The 18116-nt window shown below is 35.0% G+C and overlaps 1 protein-coding gene across 8 annotated transcripts in view; it reads right to left on the bottom strand.

The window, feature by feature from the left end:
- Positions 1–18116, bottom strand: part of LOC117242097 (glutamate receptor ionotropic, NMDA 2B) — a 314701-nt gene that overhangs the window by 63584 nt on the left and 233001 nt on the right. For all 8 annotated transcript variants that reach the window (XM_033508487.1, XM_033508486.1, XM_033508488.1 and 5 more), the window contains 4 exons: positions 15901–16079; positions 13810–14224; positions 10163–10349; positions 8009–8147 (listed from right to left, as the gene is read on the bottom strand). In XM_033508487.1, the coding sequence (XP_033364378.1) occupies positions 8009–8147; positions 10163–10349; positions 13810–14224; positions 15901–16079 (920 nt within the window). The remainder of the gene's footprint in view (positions 1–8008; positions 8148–10162; positions 10350–13809; positions 14225–15900; positions 16080–18116) is intronic.

Genomic DNA, 18116 nt, shown 5'->3' with positions numbered 1-18116 from the left:
AGTAGTCAGTTATTAGAGATAGAGCAAGCAAGGTGCAATAGATAGGTATAAGCAGTATATAATAATAGAAGTGCTAGAGTAAGAGAAACATATGTGATGTAAGGGCATTATAAGAGATGTAAACCGAGTCGTCCAAAGCCGAAAGGTACGAACTAAGAATAAATAAATAAATAAAAATAATATACAAAAATATAGAAAATATTCGAAGTGAAGCAATTTTCAGTATGTGAAGCAAATTTTTATATAGGTTCCATGCTCGTAAAACTGTGTAGTCTACTCGTCGCTCATCATCCACGCAAATTCTCATTCGCGAAATGTAATAAAATACGCGTAGGATACGCGAATAAAGAATTAAGTATTATTCGAATGTCTTAGTTGAATTACAGTCGTAGTTGTCGTAGTATCGTAGTTTGAAGAGAGGTCGTATAGGTGAAAGTACGGGTCAATAGGGGAGTAAAATCAGATCCATCGACAAGACCCTTGGTTATGTACAAGACCTGCTACATTTACCATATCTGGGCTTGGACGAGCGACAGGGTACGTGCGACGTAAAATAGAAGGAACGAATGGAAGAGAGAAAAGCGAAGAAGGATTTTTCCCTGAGACAAGAGCATTCTGAGTCGTTAGAGAGAATTGGAGATTCCTGAGGATCGGAAAGATTACTAAAGTCGCTTGAACGTTTATTGCGAATCGTTTCCTGTTGATTACGGTTGCTAAATGTCTCGAGGATGATAATTAAGAAAATCGGTAAAACTCGGTAGAAAATTGTTTCACCTGCCAAATATTACAAAAAGCACTACATTTTGGATATTTTATATATATCGTTTCGTATTATATTACATCTATTCGTACGATAAATGTATAGAAATCGACAGTGTGACGATTACGACCTTTTGAATCGATAATAAGTTGTCAATTCAAAGTTAACATTAGAACTACCGATAGTTGACAGGAAGCTGTTTTTACCAAAACTAGTCAAAATGAGTGGTCTTTAAAAGAATACGTAATAAAATATTTTTATATTTATTGATTTATTACTTTCTCACAGAAGCAATCCCATGCTATGTAGTACATTTTTACAACTGCAAACGAGGGTTGGCACGTTTATAAAATCGTAGAACCAGTCATTTTGATTGGTGTGGTATTTCTAGTGATAGCATCTAGCGATCTAGCGATCGATCCGGAATTTTCCTGATAACTGATATCATCATACCAAATGATACGCAGTAAAAATTTTAAAAACGTGTGAGGGCTTGTAGAAAACGAGAAAACTCGTTAATTGGAGTTCGATAAACAGATTGCAAGACCCTTTTACATTTTGACTGGTATCGGTATAAGTAGCCTTGATACAAAATTATTTTCAGTATGAACACATAAAAAACAAAATAAAATTCGTTATATTATTCTCGTCGTTACATCATCGCGGGAAAAAATATAACACGAAGTAGGAATTTTAAAATAAAATTGTAAAACCAGTCAATTTGACTGGTGTGGTAGTTCTAGTGTTAATATAGACTCAACACGTATATATAATTAGAGAAGTAATTCCAAATTTTTGATTGGTAAATCACGAATGCTATTACAATAATAAAAGAGCAGGTAATCTCTGATTTTACTTAAACGCTTCTTCCTCACAGCATCTTTCTTCGCAAACGTACAAGTTACGCATTCGCGTGTTAAATAACCCTGTCGAGTTCGCGCACTCGAAACGGAAACACTTGCTCGCCGTAGAACTGTCATTTTGTCGATAACGCGAGTGAAAGTGGTGGCTGGAATTCCGGAGAAATTAGTTTGGCAAAGTAGCTCGTTTCCTTTCGACTCTATTTATCATTTCTCGTCAGACCGGGGCCGCAATCCAGTCGAGTTTCCTTCGAGTCGTTTAATTATTTCTATCAGTCAAGCGGAAACGCGTGCTTACAGACACGGAAGGAAATCTCCTTGTAACGGCGCGTTCATCGTATTCCCATTGGTGATATAATTGAAGTTTCGTTGCGTTCGCGATGGCTGCGAATCGACGTTAAAACAACGCGAATTGCAGGAAGCAATTAGAATTGTTACGACGAAGAACGACGTCCAGGGGAAACAAAAGTTCTCCGAGCGACTTGGTTCTTCGTTCGCAAGCGATCTCGATACGCTAAGTTAATTCGAATGAGAGACTCAACTTTTTCCCTCGTAGTTCATCTCGAGTATTACTTTTGATTGAATCGAGAAATTATGGAAGAGTTAACGGTTAACTTGTTACAGAAGAAATATAGAGAAAAGAATTATTGATTTTTATCAACGGTCGAAATTATCGATTAAGTTTTATCAGTTTTGTAAAAAATTGGGTCACATTTTAAACCTGTAATGTTTGTTGTATTAATAGCTGTAATATTTCAGCGTTTTTAAAATACACGTAGCATGAATTGATATGAAAATATGAACTTTGTTACAGTACAGGATGGGATAGGCAACAGTAAGTTTCGTACGCACACATGTCGTATGTTAAATTCCACGAAAAGATACGAATGAGTTAATTTTGTGTGACCCATCATACGAAATTACAAGCTGCTTTTTATAAAAATTATTTTTCATAATAAACATGAAAGGTCCTGTAGATTTCCATTCTTTATTCCACTTATCATTTGATTAATTTTATTAACTGTAATGTGTAAAAGCTTTTCAACGGATGACTGAATTTTACATTATAACTTTTATTTATTCGTATAGTACGTTTCAAGCTTAATATCCAAATTGTAATTGTTTTACATTAACAGAGTCTCAACGATAAATTTAGTTACTTCTCGTAAGATATCAGATTAAACTTAAAATATCTAAGAAGAAAACCAACAGATGTATGTAGGGTGCACGCGCTGTAACGATGATCAAATAAAATCCGTTGAAGCCGAAAATCGTGATACACGAGGGGGAAAGTTTCTGGAACGATGGGAGGTTGGAAAAGAGGAGCAACGTTTACTGTCTACCATGAAATCCCCATAAAAGTCACCTAAGTTAACACTGGCATTACAACTTACGGTTAAGTTCTAAAATGCTAGTAAAAATCTTTGGCGCACGAACGTCGGATAACCATATTATTGGATAAAGTTGGTATACTGCGTAATAAAAAGAATTTAGTTGTGAGAAAGAACAGTTTAACTTAATTCCATAATTTAATTTCAGAAAAATGAAACGTATAGGGGAAACGTTTCGGGTTTTTAAACATTTGTAAGGTGTACTTCAAGTTATTGATACAACTTCCATTCAAATTATATTTAAATCGTTGTCCTATTTAATTTTGTGGAAAATGTTGTTAATAACAAAAATTCTGTTAGCCTTAGCGTTTGAAAGATGTTAAAATAATGAGAATGACGTTGCTGAAACTGATTTCTAGAAAACAACGATAATCTGAATTACAAGATATTAATTGAATTTTAGTTCGGTAAATTTCGTAAAGAATTATTTGTTATCAATTTGATAGAAATGATCTGTCATTAAAGGAATATAGTGAGAAATTTGGTGTCCGTCTAGATACTTCCTTTTCCGTTTAAATTTCCCATAAAACGATCTTCAAATATAATTCATTTCGAATGGAGATAAACAATAATTGACTTTGCTTTAATTTGAATTTGCTCGATTGAAACCAGACAGAGATGAAACAATCTAAAATATTCTTCTCGACTGTATAAAGAACGGCGAATACGTAAAACGATAGAAAAATAAAATGACCGCGAGGCTGAAACACTTTGGCAGCGGAAACAATGATGCGATAACAAGACCAGGGTCGAGAGCAAGATCAGGGTCGAGTCCAAACAACACCCTTGAGACTCGAAAATAAAACAAACATACAGAAACAATTTCCTAATTCTTACTGTGCAAATTCTCAAGCGTGAAAGACTTTCGCGTAAAAGAAATAATTTTCAGAGCGTGTGTATTGTGCAAACCGAAGCGAAAAGAACTACGGTTGTGATAAAACCAACGATTAAATGCAGAAGAAAGAACAGAAACGCTAAATTACACGCATACTTACTAAGGCACAGAAGAGAAAGAAACGTAGGTAAACGTGCCTTCTTGTGAAAGGAGGCGGGAGAAATGAATCCAGCCATGAAAAACAAATTATTCAACAGGGAAAACAAAGAACAGTTGTGAAAAGACGGTGGGAAACCAGCACTGGCGGGAGAAAAGAAAAACGAGCAGGTCAGCATTTGAACGCAAAAAAAGATTTTCGCGGTAATTACGGAGCGTTTGCATTAGGATTATCCGTGAAGCACGTTCCATGAAACGACCGAATTCTGCGGTTCTCGGTGTCTGCCGCGATTAAGTGGACACGTTTAATTTCGCTCGACCGGAATCCTCGTCATTGACGCCGCGTGAAAAGCACCTTCTGTTTCCGGAATGAAATGAAGCGACAGAAGCGACATTCGTGCCGCTTTCTGAAAAGAGTATCGCCCTTTGAGGGGAGAAAGTTGCGTTCAAGAAAGGAGCAACACATGAATTGGTTGAACGAGGCATTTCAAACATGAAAACTCGCGAATAACGTAGTTGCGGTTTGGAATATTAAAGGGCAGTTCTTTACGCTGCTGGCGGGATATTCGATTCTTTAAGGCTGAATGGGAATACATAAAATCGTCACGATTCGGCCGAGATAACTTGAATGAAAGAGAACGACCCGGATTTGTATGATACCTTTCTACTTGTATGTAATCTGAGGTTGGTTATGCCTGAATGAGAATTATTTATCTCTGGTATTTCTGTCGCTGTTCTGCAGTATTTAGCTGCTTAAAATACAGATTCGCGAAATTGTGAAGATGATGTTAGTGGAACGTGATGTTTTTAAAGTACGAGGGAAACGGGTTCTGATTAAAAAAATTACAAAGTTCTTTCGCTGATTTTGTTATGGAATTTATACAGAGTCTTCGAAATTGTTTAATTGAAGTAAAATTTTTCAGTGAGTGCCTATATAACTTGTTGTTGCACTTCGGTTTTTATTTGGAAAGTAGGTATATGTACGATAAACATTTTGGATAAATTTCGGTTAAATTCAACTGCAAATACAGAATATAAAACAGGTATTTAATAATCGACCAATAAATGGAAACATGCTTAATTGTAAAATCGGAGAAAATAACATTTAAACGATATTCAAATAAATATCAGAGGCATGCCGGTAATGGATAACGAGTATAAATATCTTCACAAATATATTTTTAAAAACAAATCGATCAGTTATTTTATATTTCATTCCAAAGGTCAAAAGCCACAGCTTCTGAAGAACAACACAGACGACCCCGATATATCACGCTAAACGTCTTGTTACGGGTTTACGCGCAGATTTACTGGGGCAGCTTGCGAAAGCACGATGAAATCCGGTGGTCACGTGAAAGTCGCTCGTGAAATTCCTTTCGGTGAGACCCGGATATTCGTCAGCGAACTGTGAATAAACGTTTGAACGCAACGGAAATTAAAGCGACCACCTCGTTACAGGCTGAGAATCATACCAGAGTAAATTAGTTCACGACTATTTTTCATAAAATAGCGCGTTGATGGTATTATTATTATAAAAAATTTAGTAGACGTCATATTATTGAAATTATGACAACATGTGTTGACACGGAATAATGTTATAACTTACTTGAGCGAACTGAATGCAGCCAAACGAATGGAAAACATAATTAATTCAAATTATCAAAATTTTTATTTATTCTACTTCTCGGAGGTTTTTCATTATTTTTATATAACAGTTTCTAACACCTCACGAACCACTCGGTAGTGTTTTAAAGAATACACCTCCTTCGCTACAAAGTTTCCATTCTTCTCTTTATAATTTTGTTTAATCGTATCGTTGAGAATTCAGAAAGGAAACACCGTTAAAAAACATCAAACGTCATTAACATTTTATCAACAGACCGCCTTCGTTACGATGCTGTTCAAATTATATTTCGTAAATTAATCAAGATGGATATTGATATTAAACTTTTAAAATACATCCATTAAACAGACTTTTCTTCTAAATTCTCATATTCCGTATTTACGCGAAATTTAATGCAATTATTTCATATAAAATTCCAATTGACGTTCCAGGGCATTAAATGTCCAACAATATGTCAAAACTTTGAATTACTTTAAACTTACTATATTAAAGTCCGTCTGGACCGGTGTCGTGTCACATAACGTGCTAAGAAGATTGGCAGAAATCCGAGAAAATGAGGATCTAAAATCCTGATTAAAGTCACGTGAGTTATATATCTTAACTTTAATTCAGTCGCTGCATCGAGAACAATATAAGGAAGCGTGTAACAGCGGGCGTCGTTGCGTCAATCGATGTCTTCTCTGTTACTCGATGCTTCAATTTATATCGTGAGTGCCACTATATCGAGTATCGGACGAACCATGACAATTCGCGCGTGAACTCGCGAAAACTCGCGACGAGGATCGATACGGTCTAGGCTGAACGTGTACGCTGGATCAATACGATGCCGGACGTTAATTAAACGTCAAATGCATCCATTAGAAAACGAAGTTTCCCTCTCTAGCCGCAACCTAAAGCCCAATTCGCACAGCTGCCTCGCTAGTGAATACTCAACGATTCGCATATAACAATATTTTGGCGTAATTCTCTCTTGTTACGGAAACGTTTCTGAATCGCTAAACGGTGCTATCTGGAATATTTAGATACTACGACTAAACTAAGATTGTACAAACTGACCAATTTCTAATTTGAATGATCCTTTGAACGAAAAATTTTATTCGATAAAATCAGAATACTACGATTGTAATTTATCTTGTTCCTGAATTAGATTATTTATGTTATTGTTCTTATTAAAGAAGGGTAATTCGTGGTTTAACGTGTATAATATATGATAGTTAAATAATTAAATTAATATTATTTTCTTACTATTTGTATTAAAGGGAACCTAACTTTGTTTCAGATCGTGAGTTTGGATTAGAATTAACAGATGATATGACGAATAAGATTTCAGAACTAATTACGTTCGTTTTAGTATACTTCTACTTGTTTTTACGTAATTTTATTATACATCATTTTTCAAGTATCTTCCATTTTAATTTCCACCGTAAAAATCGGCAATTTCAGTTTTATATTCTTTAGGATAAATATTTCGGATAAGAATAATAATTTCTTTTAACACGGCAGAGAAGAACGAAATCGATTTAATTACTGAAGTCGAATATGATTTCTTTCGTTTATCAGTCAGTTGCTTCGGCTAATTGAAATATTAGAAATATCGATAAATTTTTCCCCTTTCAAGCCAATTTCTTCAATTATATCTTTTGTGTACGGCCGGCATCTTGCAAGGAAGATCTATATCTCAATTAAGCTGATCAATAGGAGCATTCTGGACTATTAACAAAATTGAATGTGGACGTATTGTGGCAGAAAAGTAGTATGGACATATAATAAAACCTCCAATATAAGAAATGATTTACCGCTATTAAACCAGGTTTAAAATTTCGATTTTTCTTCTAATAAATTCATTGTTTCTGTTAACATAGATAATTTAAAACTATCACGATACTTTATAGTTTAAGATCATAGTTTCAATTAAATTTAATTTCAAATTCTACATTACTTATTATCGCCAATTACATTATTTATTTATTATAACCTTTTCTTTTAATTCTAATAAATATGATTGAATGTCCGCGGGGATATACAAGAATTTCATTGATAATGAAATCCACATCTGGCGTAGCTTCTTTCTTTCAATACTAGATCGCGAATTCTTTTCGTAAACCTTCTTTTCTATCCGGGTTCCCTCGAAATCTTCGAAGGGATCTAATATTTTTCAACTTCAATTCCTTGTTATCCCACATCCAGTCGCTGAGTCGTGCGATATCTACGTTATATTTTACGCTGATCTCTGCGAAACCCGTGGCAGATTCAATCGTATGCGCTTGGAACGAGAAATTTCAGCGGTACAATAGCAAATCTCGATCAAACTAGCGAATTTTTAGAAAGTAACCTGGCATCTCGTAGAAAACAACAAAAACACGTAGAAAATTTAACACTCACCTCCTCCCAAACGAGTTGTTTACTTAATCCGGGACGGAGATTCATGATTTTCAGTTCGGCCGATTTCAGAACGCCGTCCTGGGTGAACTCGACGTTCGGCTTCCCCTGATCGCCCTCAACAGACACGTTTTTCAAATACCTGGAAAAAGAGGTAATACGATTCTGCCTTGAGCATCAACTCGTCATTACAACACCATTTTAGTTTTATGAATTCTTTGGGTTTTAGGAAGACGAATCTTTTAACATCTAGTAGCTATAAAAAAGCAAGCTTAGAAATATTCGTGCTATTACAGTTACGCACAGTCCACGTTTCCGAATAAATTGCAGATGTTTACGCAAATGTATATTTCTCGCGAATACAATTAAGGAAATAAGCCTTAACTAAAGATGTACTTGAACCAGGAATATCTTGCATGCTTTTTGTAAATTTGAATTCACCATAAATCCACGAACATTCACAGTCTATCCATAAATAAATAAATTTTCTTTCTCATTGCTTCTTACTTTTCTTCTTTCTCGTATTTTCTCGTTTCTAGTTTCGTTTTCTTAATTTACGTGAAAATACCTCGATCTTAAAACTCGCGTCTGTTGTTACAACAGATCTGTCTGCGATCGCTTCAGTCTGCAAAGAATTGACTTTCTTCTACGGGTATTTATTATGCTCCTTCTGTTTCTGTAACGATGAATAACAACCCGGCGAGTTTTACTTCGATTTTTCTCCGTCTTGACATTTTAATTTCTTTCATTCAAGAGCTACCACTTCTTGCCCATGAATAACGCATTATACTTCATGTGCAAGTCAATCCCACTCTAAACTCTGCCTTTCAATTAAATACGATCTATGATGGAAAATAAATACGATCGCAATGAGACGGTAACGACATTCTGCACGATTTTTACTCTTATCGCAATAATCCGGAATTTATCGTAATAATCGAAGTAATGCATGCAGGACTTTTAAAAGGTCATTTTTTCGTCCCACGCATCAATTCCGATAAATTGATATTATCAAATGAATTTAATCAATGTTCAGATCCCCCATGGGTAATTAAGCCAAGGTTATCCTATGCGTAACGATTACTCGCATCATACAACTGTACGTTCTGCCATCGAATAAATTCATTAATTAATTATACTCGAAATTTATGGTTGGTGGAACTGTTAATTTCATATCATAAATTGCACGCTAGATGATGCTATTATCTTAACTGTAATTTTAATGAAATTACGTGGCCAATTAATTGAAATGTAATGTTAAATGGTTTTTGATCAGCCAAAGTGGGATATATCTATTTCATGCAATTGAATTTTATAGAAAGGAAAAATATTCTATTAAAATACAGTATCGACTCGGCGTTGACAACAGATATTATCTAAAATGGTATTTCGTTAACTTCTTAAGGTTCACTTTTGTAGTGTTGTATTTGCCGTAGATTAAATTAAAATTCCGTCACCGCAATATCACGTGACTGAATTTTGCATATTAAATCTCTCATCGTAAATTCAGAACTGATACTTTTTGCGCAAAAATAGATTTTGATGCGATTACGGTAATATAACATTTATGTGATAAAACAACGAAATGAAAAAAAATGTCCTTTTTTTTCGTTTCCTTCGGAATAAAATAAAATTTAGCGGAAGCTCAGGAGAACATAACTGTGCGGATATAATACCGAGAGAATATAAAAATCGAAATAGAAACGCAAATATAATATTAGCGAATTCTTAAAAGATTATAATCATGCAATTGTACAAGAGTTGTATTTTCAAATATACAGGGTGGTTGGTAACTGGTGGTACAAGCGGAAAGGGGGTGATTCTACGCGAAAAAAGAAGTCGAAAATATAGAATAAAATTTATTTTTTATTTCTTTTTTTTAATATTTCCATCGAGACAACAATCTACAGTGAGATCCGTTATAACGTACCGTACGCGTACCGAGCGAAAATTCAAAGTCGATTTTCTCGAAAACAAAGCCTCAAATGAAAAATTTGTATTCTATATTTTCGATTTCTTTTTTCACGCAGAATCACCCCCTTTCCGCTTGTACCACCAGTCACCAACCACCCTGTGTATTCCTTTTCTACGATCATATTCCGTACACCGTATTTCGTGTACCGAACCTAAAAATGTTGGATTAAAAGCAACGCTTACTTGAAAAATAGATCCCCAGCGTTCCAGCGGGATTCGCCGTAGCTTCCCTCGCAGCTGAGCTGAGTGTTCAGACTGAGATGACTGTTTGCCTGATTGTTCAAGAAATCCTCGGCGCCGTACGCGTAAACTTTCACCGCGGTCGTGATTTCGCTGACCAGACGTTCCGTGCTCGTATCAAAATGTACTCCTGAAAAAGATAGACCAAACCGGTAAGTCGTAAAAACTCTGGAATTATATGTTTAAAGGAATGATTTCTAATTAAATGAAAATACAGTCTGTATTTTATATAATTTAAATCATAACGCATTTAGAACTTGATTAATAAACGAAATTTGAGTTCGTCAAAACTGTTTTTAAGAGGGAAACGAGGAGTAAATAACGTTAGTTGATAGACAGGCTTCGTTCGAATGGATTTAATTAAATTCTCTTCGATACAGCTTGCTGTCCTCGAACGGTTGCTAAAATGGAAGACACGCTGATCGACAGGGACGCGAGTGCTCGGTTGACACAGCCGAAGCTTATTCGTTGGACGCTTGGTATCTGGGAATTTTTTTCTTTCATTTTGCTTCTTAAATCACTGAATAACAAATGAGCGATTGATAATTTATCGTGTAAAAGAAGGTTATATTATATATAGTTATTGATTGTAACAGGTGACAGCGTCAGTAGTTAAACTCGAATCAATCAGTGTCAGACACAGTTTAATTATCACAGTTTAGAGAATGTGTGTGGAGAAAAATACGCATATAGTACTACGAGAAGTTATAGTATACTCTCTATTGTGTTACAGATGGAATAATCTTGTTCGAAATTCGATTAAAAGCTTTTAGGTCTGAGAACAGCTTATTATCTTAAGAAACGAAGCTACAACAAAATTCAATTAAACACTGCAATTCGTTTTATGAAATATAACAATTCTTTTAGAAACGATTATACAGAGTGTGCCACTTAAATATTTAAATTTTTGCCATTTCAAGTTATTGAAGTCATTCAATTGCGTGGATACAAAAAGTATTTTATGTACAATGTAAATGGTATCGAAAAACGTTTATATACAATATTAGGTGGTTATTTGTATCATATGTGCAGTGGTGTGTACACCTAGGATATCCGCCTATAAACCTATAATGAGAAGTAAATAAAATTTCTATAATTCCACTAAGGAAATCTTCTTATTAAAATCTAATAGCCATTCTTATCGAATATTTGACCGGATATTTTATTTACGTTCTAAAACTAGCGACATCCGTCCAACATATTTTTTCCTTGAATTTCGAGTGGATGTATGATATATGATATATGATATCCCTCTGACAAGACCACGCGTTGAAAATCGATGAGACTGCAGGTACAAATAGAAACCGTTTTCGACTTTTGCGGCTCCCACTCGAGATTGCAGAATATTTGTCAATACCAAAACTTGAATTTTTTGCTGCAGATCTAGCTTTTTCGTTCTTTTCTTTTTCGTATTTCCTGCCTTGTTCGCTGAGCATTCGCGTTCGCGTATGCGCGCTCCCATGTGACCAACATCGTTACAGTACCTGCGAAAATATTGAATTCAGAAATCTTTCTGTCACCGGCGCGCTCGTTCAAGAGTCTGGATTTTCGTGAATTGATGTGAATATACGTATCTTCCTTTCGGATTATCCACGAAAAAATAGCCGAGAATAAATCGAGCGAGACGATACGAGAGACGGAGATTTGAGGGAAATTAGAAAGAGGCCGCGTTTCACTTGCAGTAATTTCATTTCGTTAACGTTATTATACCTCACGCGTTCTCGTTTTGAAGCTCGCGAAATTACTCGCGAGGGAGAAACGTGTGCAAATTGTTTTGTATTGTCCCAGAGATATGTTGGCGGAAACAGAAGACGTTTCGTGTCGTCTAATAAACAGCTTCACGTTGGATCCTTGGATATCAGAATTTTATAAGGCTTGTACTTAGAGAATGTTAGCATAAAAATTGTAATTGTATCAGAAGAGATCATAAATATTAATATTTCTCCTTTTTAAAATCAGAAACTTAAAAAAAACGCACACGAAATCATATCTTCAAGTCCTTTAACCGAGTTTTCGATGGAAATTTTACGAAATTAAAAATTAATCGTAAAAATTAATTTTTCTTTCCCTTGTTCAATAACTTTAAAATTAATCATTAAAATTAATTTCCCCCTCTTTTCTTTTTTCGAAAAACGTTAAAAATATCTGGCGAATTATTATAGAATTTTAGTCACTGTCTAAGCTCCGTAATCGTCATCTGAACGTCAGCATCGATGCCTATAAGAAACTTCTCGATGTAAAGAATAACGGAAGAGAGTTGCCGCCTGTTAGAATTTTTAGTTGTTAGGATCGAATGGCGGTCGATATTTTGAGTGGCCAGTCGTTGAAAAGGAGATTCAACGGGGAGGCGAGAATCACGGAAATCGGAAATTGATGCCTTCCTCGAGATCCTGTCGTGGCTATCCTCTTGGGAGGAATAAATTCATCGAATTCTGTTCTGCAGGAACACGTCGAACGTCATACGCTTCGACAGACCTCTCGATTTCGTAGAGAAGAAGCGCAGATATGACGCTTGCCAATTGAGTTTCCAATACTTAGAGGTAAAGGAGAATTTTTTACTCATTTCTGGCTAAATCTATGTTTCTTCGAATTTTTTCTTCAGGTTGGAAAGTGAATAAAATTAATACAATAATGTTAATGGCGGTAAATTAATGAAATGACGTTTAATGAAACAAATTTTTAGCCATGTATAATAAATATTTAATCGGTATTCATTGAATTGATTTTGAAAACTACGTGTGATAATTTCGACATCTTTTATTTATTTACATGAAATTTTTGCTACGAGGAAATTTTATGCGTAACACAAATATTGTATAAAAAATTGTCTGAGTTTGAGAAAAATACGAATGGATGGTTTCTCGGCCCAATTTCACGTTATGAAATTTATGAAAACATTAAATCCCTTTTCGCTTATTAAAACAACATTAAGATAGAGAAAATAAAGGAATCGTAACAGGAAATTTACTTAAAATTACTGGAATACGTATAATATTATCCTCTCAATACCATGAGAACAAAGACAACGGAAAGTCAAAGTTTCATATCTCTGCCAAGTAAAGTAAAATACCTCCAATCAGCAAAGTAAAAATATTATGTCAGCCCGCCTTTTTATAATAAATCTATCTTTTCCCTTATCGAAAAGCTTATTTCTCGAACAAGATCGCTACCTATATTCCGATGCATAATCACGACGCAGGCTTCTAATTTATTGGAATTTAAATAAGCTCTACTATATTACCCAATAATTTATGCAACCTAACGTAACTGTTTGCGCAAGCGGAGATTGCATGAATAAATAATTAATTCTTCCACTGAAGAATATATCAAAAGTTACAGATCTAAATGCATATTCAATTTTGATATCTTATACACACACACACACATACACAATTATCTTATTTATTATTATAATTAAATATATAAATAAACATTATTATATAATATTTAAATTGAATTGAAAATTTCTGAATGAATTAGGAATGATAATAAATAAATAGACACGTATAAGTAAATATTTTCCAGCAATCGTCAATCACCGAAATCCACTAAATACGTAAGACGCCAATTAACCAAACATTTCCACTCACCAAGCATCCCAATTGGAAACTGGCTGGGCGTCTGCAAGTTTTCGATCACGCTCTGCGTTACGACCCACACGTAATTTTCACCGGTGATCTTGTAATCGTGTGCCGCACCCAAGATTGTGATGGCTTCCTCCCTTGTCGAGTAGAGTAACATCACTCTGGACTCGCTGTTTACCAACTCGAGAAGATCTCGTGTATCGGTGACTAGGATCGCGCTCAATATGGTGAACTTGAAAGTATCCTGCATGTCGGAGATCCTTTCACGGACCGCCTGCACGAAATCGTCGTGTCCGGCAATCTGCGATGTGACCACGCTGAATTGATGCCATTTGTACCTCTCGAGGATGCTCAGCATCGCGGCCGTTTGGTGCTCCAACGATGGCGCCAGCTGCAGCTGTAGGTTACTCTGCGAAGCTCTCTGAAAGATGACGAAAATTCATGTATTTTCAAACGGATCGTTCTACTGTGACATTCTCGTAACAGTATTGAGCTACGATTTAAGTAATTTGACGTTGTATTACGTAGAACCAATTTCGTTTTTTGCATTGAGCTAATCTGTGGATATTTATGTAGCGGCACAGGAGTCGAAGGACGACGCGAGTCGAGAGCGACTCATGCTGTTGTTTTGCCTCAGGACATTGACTCAGCCTTGACGCAGAGATGTAATGATAAAAAAACTCCGGGCAAAACAATGTCGCGGCTACATGCAATCGTCGAAAGAAGATGAATTCAAATTTCCCGACTTCTCCCCGACCAGTATAAATAAACGGACGTGATCGCGAACGATGCACAGTACGTATAGAGTATCGAACAGTATCGTAGAGTATCTCACGAGTATTTATCGAGTTACGCGACGAGCATTAACGAGTATTTATTCCGCGATTTTATTCTGCGATTTATATTTTGTGCTAACGACTCACATATACGACTTTACATTAATTTATTATTTTAGATATATTCGACGGTTTCAACAACGAGCAATCTCGTCCTTTAAATCTCACGTACTAATCATCCTACACATTTATGCAAAACTTTTATAACCACTATTGAAGAAATGGAACCTAAGCGGAAATTTGTTTTATATATTAACTATTTTAACGAGTACGCAGTGTTTTAAATAATTTTGCATATTGCGCGCGTTCTGTGTATTTTTACAATTTTAAATTTTTGCATATATACATAAAAATCCGCAGTCTATTATACGTAATTATTCGTATACATAGGCATCTGGTAAGAAATTTCGACATCATTTTCGATTTAATTTATTCTCCATATTTTTCAACCGTTAAAAGATTTGTTACGTTCCAGGAAAAATTTGCACCTAACCTAATCCCAATCGTTATCGATGTGCGTGATAATTCATTCCAATTTTTTGCTAGAGATTTTATTATTATTATTATTATTATTCTAAGATATTATTATAAGCGAGAGTGGAATTCGGACATAGGAATTCGTAAAAGGGTTAATATTAATTGCGTATAATTATTGCTAATTTCATTAGCAGTATATTTTATCAGAAATATAAATTGCGGCTGTATAATTTATATGTTTTTCGAGCATCAAGACAATTTTCGCGTACAACAAAACGTAACTCGTTATATCTAATTACTAAACTCTGGATGTTTATTTGTATATTTTTATACGATTTTGTATATTTTGTAGCATTGATCGTGAACATGCATATTTTTGATAAATATACTCTTAAATCTATATTTTTATAAACGCTATTAAAAAAGTGACCTAAATGGAAACTTATCTCACGTATTAAATAATATAACGAATGCTTTATTTTGAATATTTTATATATTTTTGCCTTTCTTAACTTCCTATAAATGCTTACTAATTACTGTAATGCGTGTCAAAATATTATTTCTAAAAAATGGCCGAAATTATCTTTCTGCTTGATACGAAGATAATATTTGTGTTGTCATAATCGTGTTTAGAGAAATCACGGAAGCTTAACATGTTAGAAAGTTTTTATTTCTATTTTGTTTTACAAGGAACTGGAAAATAATTTTTTTTTTAAATAGGCTGTGCTTGTTTGTAAAGTTAGCTTGCGCAGATGAGAAAAAAGGAACATTTGGATCAACTCACTCGCTCCAATCCCGAGTTATCTGCATTCCATGCTATCACTGGAATTCCTAAGTAACCGGCCAGCTGCAGAAAGTATTGAGCACTGGCAGTGCTGCGGCCGTACTTCTCGTAGTTCATCAGGTATAAGATAGCGGACACGTTCATCGGCAGAAATTCGTTGCATAGCGAGTTCAGAATTTCTGAAACACAAATAAAATACCATCGACATTAGACATTTTCTTCTTAACGAACAAAAGTATTCGTCAGAACGATACAACATTCTTGTTGAATTATACGTATACATATTGGGAACATTTTCAGGTATTCTACTAATTATAATTCGAATCACTTTCTCATATAGAATATAGAAATTTTTTTATTCGATCACTCTTAGAAATATCTTATGTATATACGCATATATTATACAAAACATTATTAAATCTCGTCAACACTGTAACGAGACGACTATCCTGATTGTATGGGTAAAATGTGAAGCAGATCTGAAAATGTATATATCGTAGAAATTACAAAATATCTATGAGGAGCATACAGCCAATTCTTCGCTTCATTAATGAGCCACGATATTTAATGAGACCATCTTTGGCATTAGTTATATGTTTAAGACCACTATTTATACTATATATTCATTTTTCACTAAGTGTATGTTTGTAATAAATATCTTGTAACTTCTATACATTTTCTGACTAGTTTGAAATTCTATCATACAGTAATTACAGTAGTCGCGTTCGTTTCAATGTTAATGAAATTTCAGAAAGTTTCGTACAATTCGCATAATATGTATATTCATAAGCTGTACTAAGTATTCGAATACTTTCATGAGCCAACTTTCGCGTGAATCTTCTCTGACCTGCACAATTACTCGTGTACCAAGAAACTCCATATGTGTCTATAACCTCACATTCAACAATTTCAAAATTTCATTCCACCTTTCGTAATCGTGAACAAAAGTTCCACATTCGCAACTGAATCTACACGAAGTGACCTGAAAGTTGCGACTACACGATAAAATAAAAGTAAAATTATATAGGAATTTGCCGCGTGATCGAAGGTACGAAGCTCGTAATCGTGTTTGCGTGATTTATTGGGGGTATAATCGTTCTAGCATAGTATCCTGCGGCTATTGACGCAATTTATCGCAATTGCACACGGATACGAGCAGTGAATGTTTCCTTTCGGGTGGGGTACGCGCGCTTTTACAAATGGACACGATAAACGTTAGGGTCACGAAGGAGCAATGGGGTCGATTACCGGCGTGAAACGCTGTCTCGATTGATCAGCGACGATTAATTTTACAAAAAGCTTACAACTCGATCGATTTGATTACATGCAGGGGAGCAACACCGGGGAAACCGATTGAGAGAAGAGGAGCAGTTGCAAAGTTTGCGATTGAAAAATTCAGAAGCTGTTGGTCAAACTTTAATCTAGAGATAATAGAAATCGTGAATCCTATCCGTTTGGAAACCTTTACTGGAAGCAATAAGACGCATCTGCCGCGTTCGAGATGATAATCCTCGCCTTGTTTTCTTTCTTTCTACCCTCGATGCTTCGCATTGCCAGCAATTTCATTTCCTCGTTTACAGTTCGCGGTTCATGATCGGTTTGTTCTATTTTTACTGTAAACACGAGAGCGCGGTTGTAATGGGTTATTTTCGCAAGGGCGAAAGATACCGTGGGCGAAAGACGAAAATTGATCGATTCACGATGATTCAGGAAAGTTTCTATTGGATTCCGTTCTATAACTTCAACGAGAATTTATACTATGCTAGGCTGCAGCTATGTTATTACGAAAGAATTAATGAATCTTTTTCATTCGAGGTAATTTAAATGCAAACAAGTTTGTAGCTGTTCGTAATTATTATTTTATCACCGCATATTAATTTCTACTTTATTTTCAGATCTTATTTTGTAATTTTATTATTCATTATGCCGCATATTAATCTATAATTTCTCTGTATCACTGTCCACTTTACGAAACACGTATCAGTGTTCAAGCTAATTCAAAATTTTATTTTACAATTCTACCATTCGTCATTGCATTTTTATTTCTAATTTCACGGTATCACTATCAATTTTTTTCGGACACAAACTATTTTTCGGACTGGTCGAATAATTCTATTCTCTCGTCACAAGCAAGACATTTATTATCTTCGTTTAGAATCGTGGAATAATTTCAGAGAATATTCGATGGTACGCTTACGGTCCTCTTTCTCGATCGA

This window comes from Bombus vosnesenskii, unplaced genomic scaffold, assembly GCF_011952255.1.
Source record: "Bombus vosnesenskii isolate JDL3184/JDL3185 unplaced genomic scaffold, Bvos_JDL3184-5_v1.1 scf7180000016263, whole genome shotgun sequence".
NCBI lineage: Eukaryota > Metazoa > Arthropoda > Insecta > Hymenoptera > Apidae > Bombus > Bombus vosnesenskii.
This window is presented reverse-complemented; position numbering and strand designations above follow the sequence as displayed.